The sequence below is a fragment of the Brassica napus genome, chromosome C5, assembly GCF_020379485.1.
Source record: "Brassica napus cultivar Da-Ae chromosome C5, Da-Ae, whole genome shotgun sequence".
Lineage (NCBI taxonomy): Eukaryota > Viridiplantae > Streptophyta > Magnoliopsida > Brassicales > Brassicaceae > Brassica > Brassica napus.
The window spans coordinates 45,003,709-45,019,684 of NC_063448.1; the positions used below are offsets into that span (position 1 = coordinate 45,003,709).

At 35.3% G+C, this 15,976-nt stretch overlaps 4 protein-coding genes across 4 annotated transcripts; 3 read left to right on the top strand and 1 right to left on the bottom strand.

Annotated features, from left to right (window-relative positions):
* The first annotated feature begins 41 nt into the window (after window positions 1–41).
* LOC106446829 (U-box domain-containing protein 29-like) lies at window positions 42–2,431 on the top strand. The gene has a single exon (XM_048756581.1). It carries the CDS (start codon window positions 1,043–1,045, stop codon window positions 2,312–2,314), a length of 1,272 nt encoding a protein of 423 aa, XP_048612538.1. The 5' UTR covers window positions 42–1,042; the 3' UTR covers window positions 2,315–2,431.
* Window positions 2,432–6,826: 4,395 nt separating this feature from the next.
* Window positions 6,827–7,749, top strand: LOC106446827 (protein MKS1-like). Its single transcript, XM_013888636.3, has one exon. The coding sequence runs from the start codon at window positions 6,973–6,975 to the stop codon at window positions 7,615–7,617; it is 645 nt and encodes a 214-aa protein (XP_013744090.1). The 5' UTR covers window positions 6,827–6,972; the 3' UTR covers window positions 7,618–7,749.
* LOC106446826 (uridylate kinase) lies at window positions 7,701–9,931 on the bottom strand. Its single transcript, XM_013888635.3, has 7 exons — window positions 9,567–9,931; window positions 9,281–9,422; window positions 9,146–9,199; window positions 8,713–8,804; window positions 8,371–8,597; window positions 8,075–8,251; window positions 7,701–7,985 (listed from the first exon to the last, which is right to left on the bottom strand). The coding sequence occupies exons 1-7, from the start codon at window positions 9,767–9,769 to the stop codon at window positions 7,876–7,878; spliced, it is 1,005 nt and encodes a 334-aa protein (XP_013744089.1). The 5' UTR covers window positions 9,770–9,931; the 3' UTR covers window positions 7,701–7,875.
* Window positions 9,932–11,419: 1,488 nt separating this feature from the next.
* LOC106450006 lies at window positions 11,420–14,477 on the top strand. Its single transcript, XM_013891660.3, has 5 exons — window positions 11,420–12,404; window positions 12,484–12,633; window positions 12,729–12,851; window positions 12,929–13,365; window positions 13,686–14,477. The coding sequence occupies exons 1-5, from the start codon at window positions 11,789–11,791 to the stop codon at window positions 14,298–14,300; spliced, it is 1,941 nt and encodes a 646-aa protein (XP_013747114.1). The 5' UTR covers window positions 11,420–11,788; the 3' UTR covers window positions 14,301–14,477.
* The last annotated feature ends 1,499 nt before the right edge of the window (window positions 14,478–15,976 follow it).

Here is a 15,976-nt window from a genome sequence, read left to right on the forward strand (position 1 = left end):
AAACCCTCCTTTATTGTTATAGATTAAATACAACATTTAATTCTCTCTATTATTTTGTACTATTAAATACTAGGATTAGACATTTTATCAGTTAAATTTGATTTGATTTGTGACTCGTTTCGATCCGAAAATTCCGGATATCCGTAAACTTACGAAGCAAATCACAAATATTAAAATTTTGGGAAGCGGATATCCGATCCGATCCGGTAATATATAAATACATGTATATCTTGATTATATTTAAAGTTTTAAATGTATAAAATCATATAACTATTATTCTAACATATGATTTGATAAATTTTATTCACAATATTACTTATATAAAAGTATTACATAAAAGGAATAGAACACATTTATGACAATTATAATTTGTTTCTTAAGTTTTGTGTTATTAAAATTGTTAACTAAGTTTAAAAAATTTACAAAATATGGAGATTCACTACTTCTTTTAATTTTTATTCATATATCATGCAAAAAAAATATTTTACAAACAAAAATTGTATCAAAATTTTAAGATTATTTGTATTAATCAAAACGTATGAGATATTCGTAAGTATTCGTAAATATCTGCAAATATCTATTTATTTTTCGGATATCCGTTTTTCCGAATATCCGTATTTTTACGAAGTAAAACAAATAAAAAAATTAGATATTCATAATATACAAAGCAAATCACAAATAGCTTCAAAAACCCGGATATCCAATCCGTGCCCAGGCCTATTAAATACAATATTTAATTCTTATATATCTGACCTCTCAACTGTACAACTAATATTTTTTTGTGTTAATTCATGAAACTACATCTTGGGAATATATAGGACCGAATGTTTTTTCGTATGTGTAAAGATAAAGAATATATCAAGAAAAACTATATAGTATGTTATAGGTTAAAAACGGTGACGCAAGCGTGCGTTTGACTCTGTCTTTAAAACCACCACCACTCACTTCCTTCCCCCACCTTTCACTTAACACAACAATAGCATCATCATCTCTAACTTTATTTTCCCGCATTTTCTCGTCTGATTCTTTTTTTATCGAAACGATGGGGAGAGATGAAACCGAGACGTACATTACGGTGCCTACCTTCTTCAAGTGTCCGATATCTCTCGACGTGATGAGATCTCCCGTTAGTCTCTGCACCGGCGTCACCTACGATCGTCCAAGTATCCAGCGGTGGCTCGACGGAGGCAACAACACTTGTCCCGCCACTATGCAGATTCTCAAATCAAAGGATTTCGTTCCTAACCTCACTCTCCAACGGCTTATCAAAGCCTGGTCCGACTCAGTCGGTAGTTCCGCCGCTGGCTCCCCGGATCCGGCGTCTGCTCGAGGAATCCCGACGAAGGAAGAAGTGAATGAGTCGTTAATGAGACTGAGTCAAGCGAAGGACGACGAGATTCGTCTCGAGATTCTATCGAGAATCGTTCGGTTCGTTAAGGATTCAGAAGCGAGCAGAGAGTTTCTCTCCGGGAGAGAGGATCTCGTACCAATGCTCGTCGATATCGTCTCCGCCGTGAAGACGGCGAAGATCAAGCTAGCTTTTATAGCGATTAAGATTTTGGATACTATAATCAAGAAAGGTAACGAGGGAGATCGAGAACGGTTATCGAAACTGATGTTGTTGACCAACGGTGCCGATTGCTTGACGGCGATTCTCCTCGCGATTCAGCGCGGGGATCTAGAATCGAAGATCGAAGCCGTTAGTGTTTTGGAGGTTATCTCATCATACGACGCGAAATCGAAGATGATGATCGCAGAGCGCGAGGGGATTCTAACGGAGCTAATCAAATCAATCAGCACAGAGTCGGATCCTAATTTGATGGAAACGAGTTTATCATTCATGATAACAATCTCGAAATCGAAACGAGTGAGATCGAAACTAATCGCCGCGAAAACGATCACGAAGATCAAAGACATTCTCATGACGGAGGAGACGATAAGCGTCGCGGTGACGGAGAAGTCTCTGAAGCTGTTGGAGATACTATCGTCAAAGCGAGAAGGTAGATCGGAGATTTGCGGCGGTGGATGCGTGGAGGGAGTGGTGAAGAAACTGTTGAAAGTATCGACGACGGCGACGGAGCACGCCGTGACGATTTTGTGGTGTCTGTGCCACGTGTTTAAGGAAGATAAGACGGTGGAGGAGACGGTGGAGAGAAGTAACGGCGTGACGAAGCTGTTAGTGGTGATTCAGAGCAACTGCTCGCCGATGGTGAGACAAATGGCGAAAGATCTGATAAAGGTTTTGAAGGTCAAGTCATCTGCTTCCGCTTTGGCTGCCTACGAGACCAAGACCACACATATTATGCCATTTTGATTTTTGGTATAATAAATCTTTTCAGTGGAGTATATGTCACAATCAACTGTTTTGAATGTAGATTTCGTGTAAATCATTTTTGCTAGTGTGATCAATTTTACTAGTATTCAATTTTTACTCTCGTTTCTGGTTTTTAATTCTCCTAATTTAACTAAGTTGTATATTATGTCTTTTTTATAACATGTTGTATCTAATATGTCTTCAAAACACTTTTTAATAGTAAAAATGGTTAAAAAATATCGTATGTTTCAAACTTGTATCATATTTAAACACACATTAGCAATTCGAAGTGGCATATTTTTAATAGATTTATAATTTTTATATACTACTAGATAGTACTAAGGAATAAGGGAAGGGATCAAATGACTAATATCTGATTACTTTAGCTTGTTAGCTGAGGCGATGTATGAAAATCTATTGGCTAGACAAGACACAAACACTTTTGGTACGATCAAATACAAATGACAGCTTCATGTACTATAAGAATAAGATTAATCTAAAATTTAGTCCACTGAATCTGGCTAAAAAGTTGTATTAGTATGAGGAAAATTGATGGTTTATAGATATTTTGCTTACTAAACCAAAATAAAGGAATAAGGTTCCTTTGGATTGAAGTGACAAAATAAAATAATGGTACTTGCTTCAACATTTGATTTGTAATTTATTCTTCTTTTGTTATAAAGTAGAGCATATTATTTATAAAGACAAGGAAAATTCGAAACAACTGTTTGGTCATGGTGAGACAAAATGACGAAACATCTGAACAAAGTGTTGAAGTTTGAAGTTAAGTTTGTGTGCTTCTTTTTTGGTTGCTTACAAGACTAGGTTTACTCAAAATCAAATCACGCCACGTATGGATTTCTAATAAGTATGTACCTATCTTTAAAATTAGACGTAGTTATATAAATCATAAGAAAGTTTGTTGCTGGTATGATCAGTTTTACCAACATTCAGAACTAATTTGCTAGTATGATCATCTTGTGGGATTGATTTACGTTGTTGCATTAAAGTCGAATTATATACATCAGAAGAAGACTAGACCATGGCCTTTATATTTAGGTTTAACTACACCTTTTCTCTTCTTCATTGTTCATTTTTCTCTTCCTTACAATGAAATCAGCAATACAACATTTTGGTGAACTGCTCATGCATCTAACTCTTGTTAGATAGACTATTCTTATTATGGTGTAGCTGGTTTGCTACTTTGAACATCGAGTCTTGAAAGATTTGAGGCAGCCTCGTTACCCCAAGTGTCGTTGCATTGGAGTTGTGTAGATTTGCCCCCACTGGAAACAGGTTGGATATTTAGAATCTATTCAAGATGACGACTACATGTACTAAGATTAATCTAAAGCATGGTCCATTGAATCTGGCTACATGGTGTATTAATATGAGCAAAATGGATGGTTAAATAATTGTGCTTACAAAACCAAAAACATAGGAATAAGGTTCCAAGATTGAAATGACATTTGAGACCACTCAATTGTTGCTGTACCTATTTGTTAAATGAGGACTGTTTGTGTTCATCAGGTTCTCTTCAAAAGCATCTATTTCCGCTTTGGCTGTTTTTTTTGTTAGTTTTCACTTTAGGTCATTGTTTGCAGTGCCGGCCTGGCAAGAAGCCAATGAAGCATCTGTTTCCGGTATTTAAATTTATAAAAATGTTTCAGGCCAGTTTTACAGTGAAGATTACACTAGCTCGACTGGTAAATAGTCTTCATATGATTCACAGGTGACGGTTTTGACTCATGCGGCCTACATTTTCTACTTCTTAATTTTTTTTTTGTCAACTCTACTTCTTAATTAAAGTAGCTTTTAGTGGTCCAAAATACAATTTTTGCTTACAGTTCACTTCACTGAAAGTCCGGGCCACTAGTGGTTGTTTGTAAATTGTAGTGGTTGTTTGTAATTTGTAGGAATGTTAACATGAGTAATTACTCATGGTTTTACCCAAACCCACTAATAATGGGTTGAGTTTTTACCCATCTAAGATTAATTGGATCAATTATGGGTATTAATTTTAAAACTCATATTTATGTTGGATAAATACAAAAGGGTAATTGTGTACCCATGGATTTTCAATTTTATATATAGATTTTCACCATTTTAATTAAATTATATAAAATTTGCAAAAACGTTTTTTTTCTTGTTCAGAACCAAAAAATAAAATTTTCCGCCAAAACCGTAAAATAAATTTTCTCACAGAAACCAAATACGAGTTTTTCCGCCGAAACCGAAAAATCGAGTTTTTCTGTCGAAACCACAAAACCGAGTTTTCCCGCCAAAACCATAAAACTAACTTTTTCCGCCAAAACCGCAAAACCGAGTTTTCCCGCCAAAACCGCAAAACTGAATTTTCCGCTATACGAGTTTTTCCGCTAAAATCCAAAATCGAGTTTTCCGACTGAAAACCGCAAAATCGAGTTTTCCCGCCAAAAACCGCAAAAGGTGTTTTCCCGCCAATACCGCAAAACCCAATTTTCCCGCCAAAACGATTTTTTCCGCCGAAACCGAAAAAATTGAGTTTTCCCGCCAAAACCGAGAAACCAAGTTTTCCCGTAAAAAAAACGAGTTTTTCCGCCGAAACCGAAAAATCGAGTTTTCCCGCCAAAAACGAGAAACTGAGTTTTCACGCCAAAACCGCAAAACCGAGTTTTCCCGCCAAAACCGCAAAACCGAGTTTTTCCGCCAACACCGCTAAACCGAATTTTCTCGCAAAACCGTAAAACCGAGTTTTTCCGCCAAAAATTCGCAAAAAGATTGTTCCCGCCAAAATCGAAAACAGGTTTCCCGCCAAAATCTAACAAATTTTCCCACCAAAACCGTAAAAACAAGTTTTTCCGCCAAAACCGCAAAAACGAGTTTTCCCGCCAAAACCAGAAAGATTATTTTTCCCGCAAACCGCAAAAATCGAGTTTTCCAACCAAAACCACAAAAAAAAATTACCGACCAAAAACCGCAAAAAGAAAAATTTCCGTTAAAAAAACAAAAAACAACTTAACAAGTTTTCTCGTTAAAACTATAAATGAGTTTTCCTGTCGAAACGATGTTTACTGCTAAAACCGCAAAATGAGTTTTCCGGTTAAAATTGCAAAATAATTTTTTTTCTCGAAAAAACGAGTTTTTCCGCCAAAATCGTAAACGAGTTTTTGCGCTAAAACAAGATTTCTATAAAATTGCAAAATCTTGTTTATATATTAAAGCTCACATTAATGATATTAATATTTTACATGATCTTCATAGTAAATAAGATAATACTTTGGGTACCCACGGGTAAACCTATACTTTATTGGGTTATTTTCTTGGTTTGAATTTCAACCTTCATATTTTTCGGTTTTTGCGGGTTGGGTATAAACTGGGTTGGGTTATTTGTGGGTTGGGCTGGGCTGAGTTATTTTACCCCTAGGTTAACATCCCTAGTAAATTGTAGTCTGTTTATCGCTACTAGTTTTGGGTCTTTCTTTGTTTCTTGTGTGTTGTTTGTTAGAACCTTTTGTCAAAAAGAAAACATATAAGCCCTACTCCTAATATAGTAATAATATTCATACAAAAAGGTTACAATAACACAAGAAGCAGAGTTGAGTGATTAACTAATTGCTTGTGCTAAACTATACGCATATTGTGGGCTTTAAAGGAATGAAAAGCCCATTTTCCAAATGACTTCTAAGTTCATCGAAAATTGGGATTTCCTGTTTCGAGGTCAACAATAACCGGTTTTTATTATAAGAAGAAACAACAAAAATCGACCAATCACAAAGTTACAGGCTTGCAAAGATAACCGAACCAATCATCGTAAGAAATTGCCAGCGTAGGTTAAAGTATGTTTTTTTGTTTGAGAAAGGGATTAGGTTAAAGTATGTTGTTATACACTTATACTTCATCCACTTAAAATAAGCTCGGTGTTACAATGTTCATGGACCTTAATAAACAAATTAAATTTGTTTTGCTGTATTCCAGCATATAAATGAATGTTTGAACTTATGTTTTTCTGTCAACATTTTGAACTTATGTTTATATAAAAGTTAGCCTCAGACCTATTAACATGTGTTGTTTCTCTTCGTTTCACTATAACTATCATATCATGTTTTATTATATTTATTTATATATCAAAATATATAGGGTTTGTTGAATATACATATTACAGCTAGAAAATGTGTGACTGATCTCTACCCTTAATATTTTGATATATAAATCAATATAATAAAACATGATATGATAGTTATAGTGAAACTAAGAGAAACAACACATGTTAATAGGTCTTAGGCTAACTTTTATGCCGAAACAAATCATGTAGCACAGCCAATAAATTAAATTATAATGAATTAATATACGCAAATTGTTTGGCAAAGAAGTTGATCACGGTAAACAGAAAACATTATTATAAATGTTGCCGCTGATAATGAATCAATGATTCCTAAGATCCTTCCTAAAAATATTAAGTGGAAAGACAAGAAAAAAGAATTCCTAAATTGAGTATGTGCTGTAAAGGTCTAGTTGGCTGCAAAAAGTCAATATTTTGAAAGTCAAACTAATCGGTCTGAAAAAACAAATGTTTTGGTCAATATACTCGTCGGTTGAACTTTCATTTCAACTCCAAAACCAAACTAGTTTAAAAAAAAAAGACAAGCCAATTCGATCGAAAGAAACTCTCTTTCCCAATGGATCCGTCGGATTATTTAACCGGCAATAATCCTTCCGATCTACAGAACCAGAAACGACAGCTTCAGATCTACGGTCCTCGTCCTTCACCTCTCAGCGTCCACAAAGACTCTCACAAGATCAAGAAACCTCCCAAGCACCCTGCTCCGCCTCCCCAGCATCATCACCGCGACCAAGCTCCGGTCTACGCTCCTCGAGAGCCGGTGGTTATCTACGCCGTCTCCCCGAAGGTCGTGCACACCACAACCTCCGATTTCATGAACGTCGTCCAGCGACTAACCGGAATCTCCGCCGGGGTCTTCCACGAATCCGGAAACGGCGGAGATGTATCGCCGGCGGCGAGACTCGCCGCGACGGAGAATGCTAGCCCGAGAGGAGGAAAGGAACCGACGGCGGCTAAAGAAGAGACGGTGGAAGTCGCCACGGCTATGGAAGAAGCAGCTGAGTTCAGTGGCTACGCTCCGGGGATACTCTCGCCGTCTCCGGCTATGTTGCCGCCAGCTTCTGCTGGAATGTTCTCACCGGGATGGTTTTCTCCGTCGGGATTAATGAGCCCGTTTATTCTTTATAGTCCTAGTTATGCTAGTTTGGTTGCTTCACCAACGTTTGCTGATGTCTTTAGTAGTCATATTTGGGATCCTTAGAGAAAAATATATTTAGATCTTTATGTAATTTTTATTCATTTTGACATATCCCAAGATTGAGCCCAAAGGGTTAAGATGAGTGGTTTGTGTCTTTGTAATGTAAAACTCATTTAACTTCAAAAATTTCAGACAGATAGATTCCCTTTTTTTTTTTGAACAACCAGACATAGATTCCTAGACCTAAGATACTATATTTAAGGAAGTAATAGTTCTAAGTTTCTTGCTATATTAAGGAAGTAGTAATAGTTATAAGTTTCTTCATGTGGCTGCAACAGTAGAGTTCCATGTTCCTCCGATCAATGTGCCAACTCTCTCTCCTTTGATGGCTTTGGCGATGTTTCCAGGCTCAGACAGATTGAAGACCACAACTACAAGAATCACAAACCAAATAAATATCATTGACGTATAAGTTTCTTCTGTTGTTTAAGGTTTGAGAGAGTGTTTGTGAAGAGCAAACCTGGGATGTTGTTTTCTTGGCACAAAGTGATAGCAGTCATATCCATCACGGAGAGATCCTTTGAGGTTACTTCTTGGTAAGTTAGTGACTCGTGGAGGCGAGCGTTTGGGTTTCTCTTGGGATCATCGTCGAAGACTCCATCTACATTTGTTGCTTTCAGTACTACTTCTGCGTTAACTGTGTCAAAAAAGGGGGAAAGTGTGTTAATGAAATCATTGGAGAAAAGTTTAAAACATAAACTTTTTTTTTTTTGGTCAAAAGTTTAAAACATAAACTATCTTTTTTTTTTAACTTACTCTCAGCACATCGGAGAGCTGCTGCAGTATCGGTTGTGAAGAACGGATTGCCTGTTCCGGCTGCGAATATCACAACCCTGCCTTTTTCTAGATGTCTAATGGCTCGTCTTCTGATGTAAGGCTCTGCGACTTCCGACATGCGGAAAGCGGTTTGAACACGTGTTGGAATGCCGATGCTCTCCATTGTCGCTTGCAGAAATATTGCGTTCATCACAGTTGCCAGCATCCTGTCAAATTTTTAGATGAACCAAATGAGACCAAACACAAGATTTCGTTTGGAGTAAGAGGAACAAGAAGACTATAATAGAAAGTTGAGGAAAAATAAAACACATTATACAATACCCGATGTAATCAGCAGAGGAGCGGTCAAGGCCACTGCACCCAGCCCAGGTGGATCCACGGAAGATGTTTCCTCCTCCAACAACAATCGCAACCTGTTGTAAAAGCGTAAGAAGATCAGGACAGAGCATACAGGACCTTGCAATGCCCAGGACCCAAACTCATCATCATCATCCTTTCACGTATGTTTAAAGCACAACCCTCCACCTCATGTTTCTTGTAAGTTTGAACTAAAAATAGTTCTCAACACTCAACAACACACTTTGCAACTTGTACAACAGGCAATCATCATCACTTCTTGTACTAAACATTTCCTTTAAATCATATACTTTGTCAATCAACATGTCTAGGAAAGAGTGTAAACCATAACACCTAGCTCCTTACAAGTGCAACCCAATCACAGCTAGAACAAAAAAAATTGTTTTGGATAATAAACCTCAATGCCAAGACGAGTCACTGCTGCAACCTCCCTTGCAATCGCCATAGTAACCTAAAAAAGAGTAGCGAGAAACTGAATGAGAGACATATGAAGCAGGAAAATAAGAGAAAGAGAAGAGAAAAAAGGAGAAACCTTTGGATCGATATTCTGCTCCTCGTCTCCAGCAAGAGCTTCTCCACTGACTTTAAGCAAAACCCTTCTCCACTTAACCGGTGGCTTAGATGTTCCATCAAAGGAAGGCATTCCAGGAAACGATGACTGCCCGTTTAACCCACTGGAAAATCGCAGGCCAAGGTTAAGATTTACTTCAACCAAAAAAGATTGAATTTTGCAATATATCTAATCAAATCCAAAAAAAAAAGTGACTTCACTGACGCATTTTAACAGACACCTGGTGGACGTAAAAGATTAAAAATACCTCCCGTTCATGGACTCTGGAGTTGAACCATTGTTAGAGGACGAAGACGAAGATGAAGAGCAGCTGATAAGTATACGCCTACTGAAGTTCTGTTCGGAGAAGAAATTACGATGGCGAGGCGTGAGAGGGACGAAAGAGGTTCGGGAAATAGAAGAAGAAGTTGAGATTGGCGAGCAGGAAGTGAGGGGCAACGGAATCGCCATTGCTGGAGAAATAAAAGATGAAGAGAGGAATTGAATCTAAGATGCTTTCAGTAGAGAAGCGTTGCCGGCAAGGTGGAGAAGGGGTTTGCGTTTTGGGAAGATAAGGTCTGGTTCGAATGTTACCTTATTGAATTTGTCGTTCTCAGTTGAACAGTGTTTTGATTATTATTATTTTTTGTGAAATAAAATATTTAAGAAGGAAAACATCACTATATTTATATATAGAAAAAAATAAACTGAATTTCTTAAAATAACATGCATATGAGTAATTTATAAATTTTTATACATGTCTAAACTAAAAGCATGATTTCAACACATGTTATATCAAAATCCTAAAGTTTGGTATTGTTTTTGAGCTTATCAAATTAGATGTTGCAGATTAATATGTATGTGCACTATACTTTTAAAATTAACTATTGTTTTGATAATCACTCAATTTTATACACTCTCTATTCTTATAAGATAAATGTTCTAAAATATATATTTGTTTCGAAAAGATATATATTTGAATTTTTCTTTGTAGTGTTTATTAGTTAATAATGGCGAATTGTAAAATTTTCAAAAAATTATACTTTTTGAAATACTATTGGCTGGGAATTGTGAAAATTGGTAAATTAAAATATTTGTTATCAAAATTTATTATATTTCTGAATATATGTAATACACATATACATAAATTTTTCAGGAACATATAAATATTTTAGAACTATTTTTAATCTGGCAAACAAGCATAACACGTAATGACGTAAATGGGCAGAAAACTATAAAAAGAAAACTATTTTGTCCTGATCACCTTAGTACTCTAAGAGGTCTCGCTAATGAGATGATTCAACCTGTACAAGCACTTTGACGAACCTAAAAGATGGAGACAACCGAGAAAACACGATGGAAGTGGCTAACCGATTAGCTATATGTCCTTGTCAATGTTTTACAACAAGTTCAAGTTTTAAAAGTTAACCTACAATAACATTGTTAGAAGACTGGAATTAGATTCCTTTCTTCGCAATTACCTAAAATTGTCTAACACTAAAGCTCAATCTTTCAGATATTCTTAGGAAAAGTTAAAAGTAAGAAAATCAAACAATTACTATGGCCAAAAAAAAAAGATATCTTAAACACTTCTTCGGTCTTGATTGGCAAAGTATAAACATTAGTAGTAGCAGTATGTTATAGAAGCATTATGCTGCATGAACTGTATGTTTTTCCTAAACTGTTTAATATGATGATTGGTAGAGCAGTATGAGTATGCTATTTAAAATTATTATAAAAATTAGTATATAATATATAATATATTTATTTTTAATAAATATATTTCTAATATATATATATATATATATATATAAATATTAACATATAAAATTAAAAAAGATAAATTATTAAATTATTTTATTAATAATTTAAAAATTATGTTTATATCAAAAAATATTATTTTAAAATAAATTTTATAATTAAAATATCTATTTTAAAAATATTTTTTCACATTTAAAATAAATTAAATTATATATTTTAAATGTGAAATACTATTTAAAAAAATATTGTAAATTAATTTTAGAAATCAAAATTTTATTTTCTGGATATAAAAATAATTTTATGATATTGTTAAATAAAATTAATTAATTAATTATATATTTTCCTTAATATTATAAATTATAAATGCAAATGTTTTTTTAAAAGCTTCATATGAGAGCATTGGCGAGAGAGCATTTGGAAAGCATTAGTATTTAGTAAATGCTTCTCTAAATACTTTTCTAGCAATTCTTGATTGGATAATGTAGAGCATAATACTAATGATAATGCTCTACCAATTAAGTACTTGCTAAAAATGGTCAAGAATTATAGGTTACTTAAATTCTTGTCTTCCTTTTCCTGTTCTTTTAAACCTTCCTTCAAAGACAAGTCACCATTCTTTAAGACATTTAAAGCTCTGCCCTGTGTTTCCTTTTAGAGAAATTATATACGACCAGGTTTCCACGTACACAAATATATAATCAATTTTCTTGAGGTAGAAGCAACCCAGTAATGGATACCGAGAAAGGCTATCCCAGAGGTTTCAGAGCTGACAGTATACGATCAGAAACCGACCGTGGAAGCTTCCGGTCAGATAGTATGCAGTTCGATGAGCCGCACGAGCTACCACCAGAGAATTCGACTAATATCGTCCTCTTCAAGCACATAGACAGTGGTAACTTGGAAGCCACGAAAGATTTCTTGGACCGAAACCCTGAGGCTTTAAACGCAAGTTTAACCTCTAACGGAGACCGACCGATCCACAAAGCTGTTTTGTCTGGTCACATCAAGATCGTGGAAGAGATCGTCAAACGAATTCACAATCCGGTGCAAGAGTTGGAGATCAAGAACGACGACGGTTACACGGCGCTTGCTTATGCTGCGACAGGTGGGATTGTGAGAATCGCAGAGTGTTTGGTGAAGAAATGCCCTCGTTTGGTTAGTGTTCGGAATGCTAAAGAACATATACCGATCGTGCTGGCTTCCTTATACGGTCACAAAGGTCTGGTTCGGTATCTTTACAATCACACACTTCTCAGTGATCTTGATCCTTGTGATGAGTTAGATGAACACAAGGGCAAGAACGGAGCGATGCTCGTGACAAACTGTATTGTCGATGGACTATATGGTAAGTTCCTAATGATATATAAACATTTATATGTACTATATGTTCATATGATGTGGCTAATGTGACAGTATATATGAAGGTATTGCTTTGGATCTGATTCAGAGGTATCCTAAGCTGGCTTATACTAGAGACAGCGATAACGATACAGCGATCATTGCGCTTGCTCAAACGCCTTGTGCGTTCCCTAGCGGTACCCATCTTGCGTTTTGGCAACGTTGGGTATATTCTTGTGAGTATTATATGAAAGATTAAAATATAATGTGGAGTTATATATTAGGCTTTAACTTAAGATATAGTTAAACTTATGGTTTTAATTTCTTACAGGTATTTACATAGAGAAGATTAATAACCCTCATGACGGTCTGAATGATTATCACCATCAATACAAGAAACCACAAGATCATAATTGGATTCAAGAGAAACTGTTAAAATACCTCAGATTTTTTTGTAAGCATCTCATATCATTAGCCCTAGTTGTTGATTTTGATCAGTCTTAAATGATAATGTTTTTTTTTTATTGACAGTTCCACACATAAAAAAAGTATACAAACTAAAGCTAGGGCATGCTCAAGCCAAAGAGATACTAAACTGTATCTGCCAAGAGATACCTAACTTTGACGCCACTCAACAGAAGAACGCTGGTCTCAACCAAGCTCTCTTCAAGGCGGTTGAGAATGGTATCGTTGAGTATATCGAGGAAGTGATGAATCATTATCCTGATATTGTGTGGTTCAAAGATAATTACGGTCTTAACCTCTTTTTCTATGCGGTAAGCCATAGGCAAGAAAAGATCTTTAGCCTCATTTACAAAATGGGTGCCAAGAAAAACATCCTTGCTACAGCTTGGGACAAATTCCATAATAATATGCTTCATCACGCCGCGTATAAAGCCCCAATTTCACGGCTTAATCTCATTCCTGGTGCTGCTCTTCAGATGCAAAGAGAACTACAGTGGTTTAAGGTGATACATAGTTACATATAATTGTTTCTTGCTACACACGATCGAAACTAGGTATAACTTTTAATGTGCAACAAGGAAGCTAGAATTACAATTCTGTCAAAGTTTAAAAAAAAAAAAAAAAAAATCACAATTCTGTCTAGTAATATCTGTGAATTTCTAACACTGACCACAATCATAAGAATCTGTTGATTATAGCGTGTGATAAATTATTCATTCACATAATCAACTTACAAATCCTAAAACAATCATGTTTGTAATATTTTTTTCGTGTTTAATTAGTTTGTTCACAACATAGTATAATATCCATGTTTTGTTTACAGGAAGTGGAGAGCCTAGTGCAACCGAAGCATCGAAAAATGGTTAACTTGAAGCAGAAGAAAACTCCACAGGCTCTCTTTAAAGACCAGCACAAGGAGCTAGTGGACCAAGGAGAGAAGTGGATGAAAGACACAGCCACTTCTTGCACAGTCGTCGCAGCTCTGATCACCACAATGATGTTCTCCTCCGCCTTTACTGTCCCCGACAGTTACAACGGCCACAGCCAACTCTTCATGATCTTCCTAATCTCAGACGCTATATCTCTCTTCACCTCATGCATGTCTCTGCTCATGTTCCTCGGCATTCTTAAGTCTCGTTACCGCGAGGAGGACTTCCTTAGATCGCTTCCGACGAAACTGATCGTGGGTCTTGCGACTTTGTTTCTCTCGATGACGACAATGATGGTGAGTTTTGTCGTGACGCTTATGACTCTGGTTAGAGGGAGAACACCGTGGGTTTCGGCTCAGTTTATGGTGCTCGCGGTTGTCCCGATTGGGATGTTCGGTGTTCTTCAGTTTCCTGTGCTACTTGAGATCTTCTGCTCGACTTATTTCCCTAGAGTTTTTGATAAGCCTCGCGAGTCGCCGCGAAGGTCTAAGCTCTTCTGGAAAAAATAATGTTGATATGAACATTTATCACTCTAGCCAATGTTGTGGAACACATGAGCAGCAGCTACTTCGTCAACGAGATGTGATCAGTTATCTATACATTTGGATAAAGTTGTAGAGTTTTTTTTTCTGACTAAAGAAATTGTTCAAATAATGGAGAAATAAAAATATTTTTTTTTTCTACAAGTAGAAGTACGAGATGCTCTTGAAGAATCACAGGACTATGTTTAGAATGAGTGTTCATTCTAGAAAATGGAATACGTACAGTAGGTTCTTTCTGCTCAAGCTTCTATGTGTGACATGAAATTCATCTACTTCTTTGGTTATTTTGTAGAGAAATTGCCATATAACGATATGTTATTGTGATATAAAAATATATGCGTTACACCGTTTCGATCAGTTAACCAGTCGTACGTTCATCTGATCAAGATTTATAGTTTAGTGATATATGTTAGTGTCGTTGTGTCACTGACCGGCTCATTAAGTCGGAGATATAATGGATACTAGAGATAGATCCGCGCTGCGCGGATATTGTTCTTCAAATTATTATATATATTTAGTGGTATATAATATATGTATATAATATTTTTATGTTATTGACTTCTATATAATATATGTCTTTACATATATTGAATTTGTGATGGTGTTATAAATATGTTGTACAAATGCAAAAAGTTAAAGTGATGTACATGGTGTTTTTTTTCTTTTAGTTTTAGATGTTTTGTTTATAAATTATATTTTTAAAACTCGATAAATTTCAATTTTATTTTCTTTAATATAAATTATTATTATTTATTTATAGTATTTAATTAAAATATGTAAAAAAATACACATGACATATTCCTAGTTATTTCAGTTGTTTAAAAAATCAAATATATATGACCCAAGATTTTATGGATTTACATAAAAGATAAAAAGGATTGGGCTAATTAATTCGTTTATGGATTAAGCCCAATTATTAACAGAATACAATTTAACATATAAACATATAGTTTTAAGCCCAAAGTGTAACGAAATTTATTTCGGGGAAAAACGTGTAAAGTGAACAGCTTTTGTTTAACTAATTATTGTCGACGTAAAGTTTCAAATCTTCAATTTCTTCGTGTCTCTCTCTCTCTTTGATGGTCCGATCTAAAATTTCTCTCATCTAGACAGATACAATCTACGAATAAATCCATCTTCTCATCTACAATTTATTTGTTTATGAAGACATGCATTAGGTTTAATCTATCAATTGGCAAAAAACAAAGGTTATAATCTTCACCCTTACTTTTAAACTTAATTGGATATGAAACGTTTTAAGAATATGGTTTGTTCATCTTTCAGTGGATATAGATATACAAACCGTGAGGTACACAAAAAAAAAGATATACATACCGTGTAGATCAGAAGGAGAATTGATAGATCGAGTATGGGATATTAAAACGTTTGGATCAGAGGGAAAATTGAGAAAATGAGTTTTAGATAAGAAAAACTCATATTTCAAAAATACCAGAAGCAAAATCAATCTCATATATCCGCAACATGTTTATTTCAATTGTGGAGGAATCAAAGGCATTTGTAGTCTGAACTTGTCCTGGAAAAAAAAACAAATTATAAAGTGAATCAAAATTACATTATAATATATATATATATATACTAATCGATTAGTAGACAACATGCCCTTGTAATCTTGACCAACTTTG

Coding starts and splice junctions, on each gene's coding strand:
- LOC106446829 (XM_048756581.1), top strand. CDS start 1,043: ATGGGGAGAGATGAAACCGAGACGTACATTACGGTGCCTACCTTCTTC.
- LOC106446827 (XM_013888636.3), top strand. CDS start 6,973: ATGGATCCGTCGGATTATTTAACCGGCAATAATCCTTCCGATCTACAG.
- LOC106446826 (XM_013888635.3), bottom strand. CDS start 9,769: ATGGCGATTCCGTTGCCCCTCACTTCCTGCTCGCCAATCTCAACTTCT. Junction 9,423..9,566: donor CCAGAGTCCATGAACGGGAG/GTATTTTTAATC, acceptor GCGATTTTCCAG/TGGGTTAAACGGGCAGTCAT. Junction 8,805..9,145: donor TGACTCGTCTTGGCATTGAG/GTTTATTATCCA, acceptor CTTTTACAACAG/GTTGCGATTGTTGTTGGAGG.
- LOC106450006 (XM_013891660.3), top strand. CDS start 11,789: ATGGATACCGAGAAAGGCTATCCCAGAGGTTTCAGAGCTGACAGTATA. Junction 12,852..12,928: donor AAAATACCTCAGATTTTTTT/GTAAGCATCTCA, acceptor TTTTATTGACAG/TTCCACACATAAAAAAAGTA. Junction 13,366..13,685: donor GAGAACTACAGTGGTTTAAG/GTGATACATAGT, acceptor TTTTGTTTACAG/GAAGTGGAGAGCCTAGTGCA.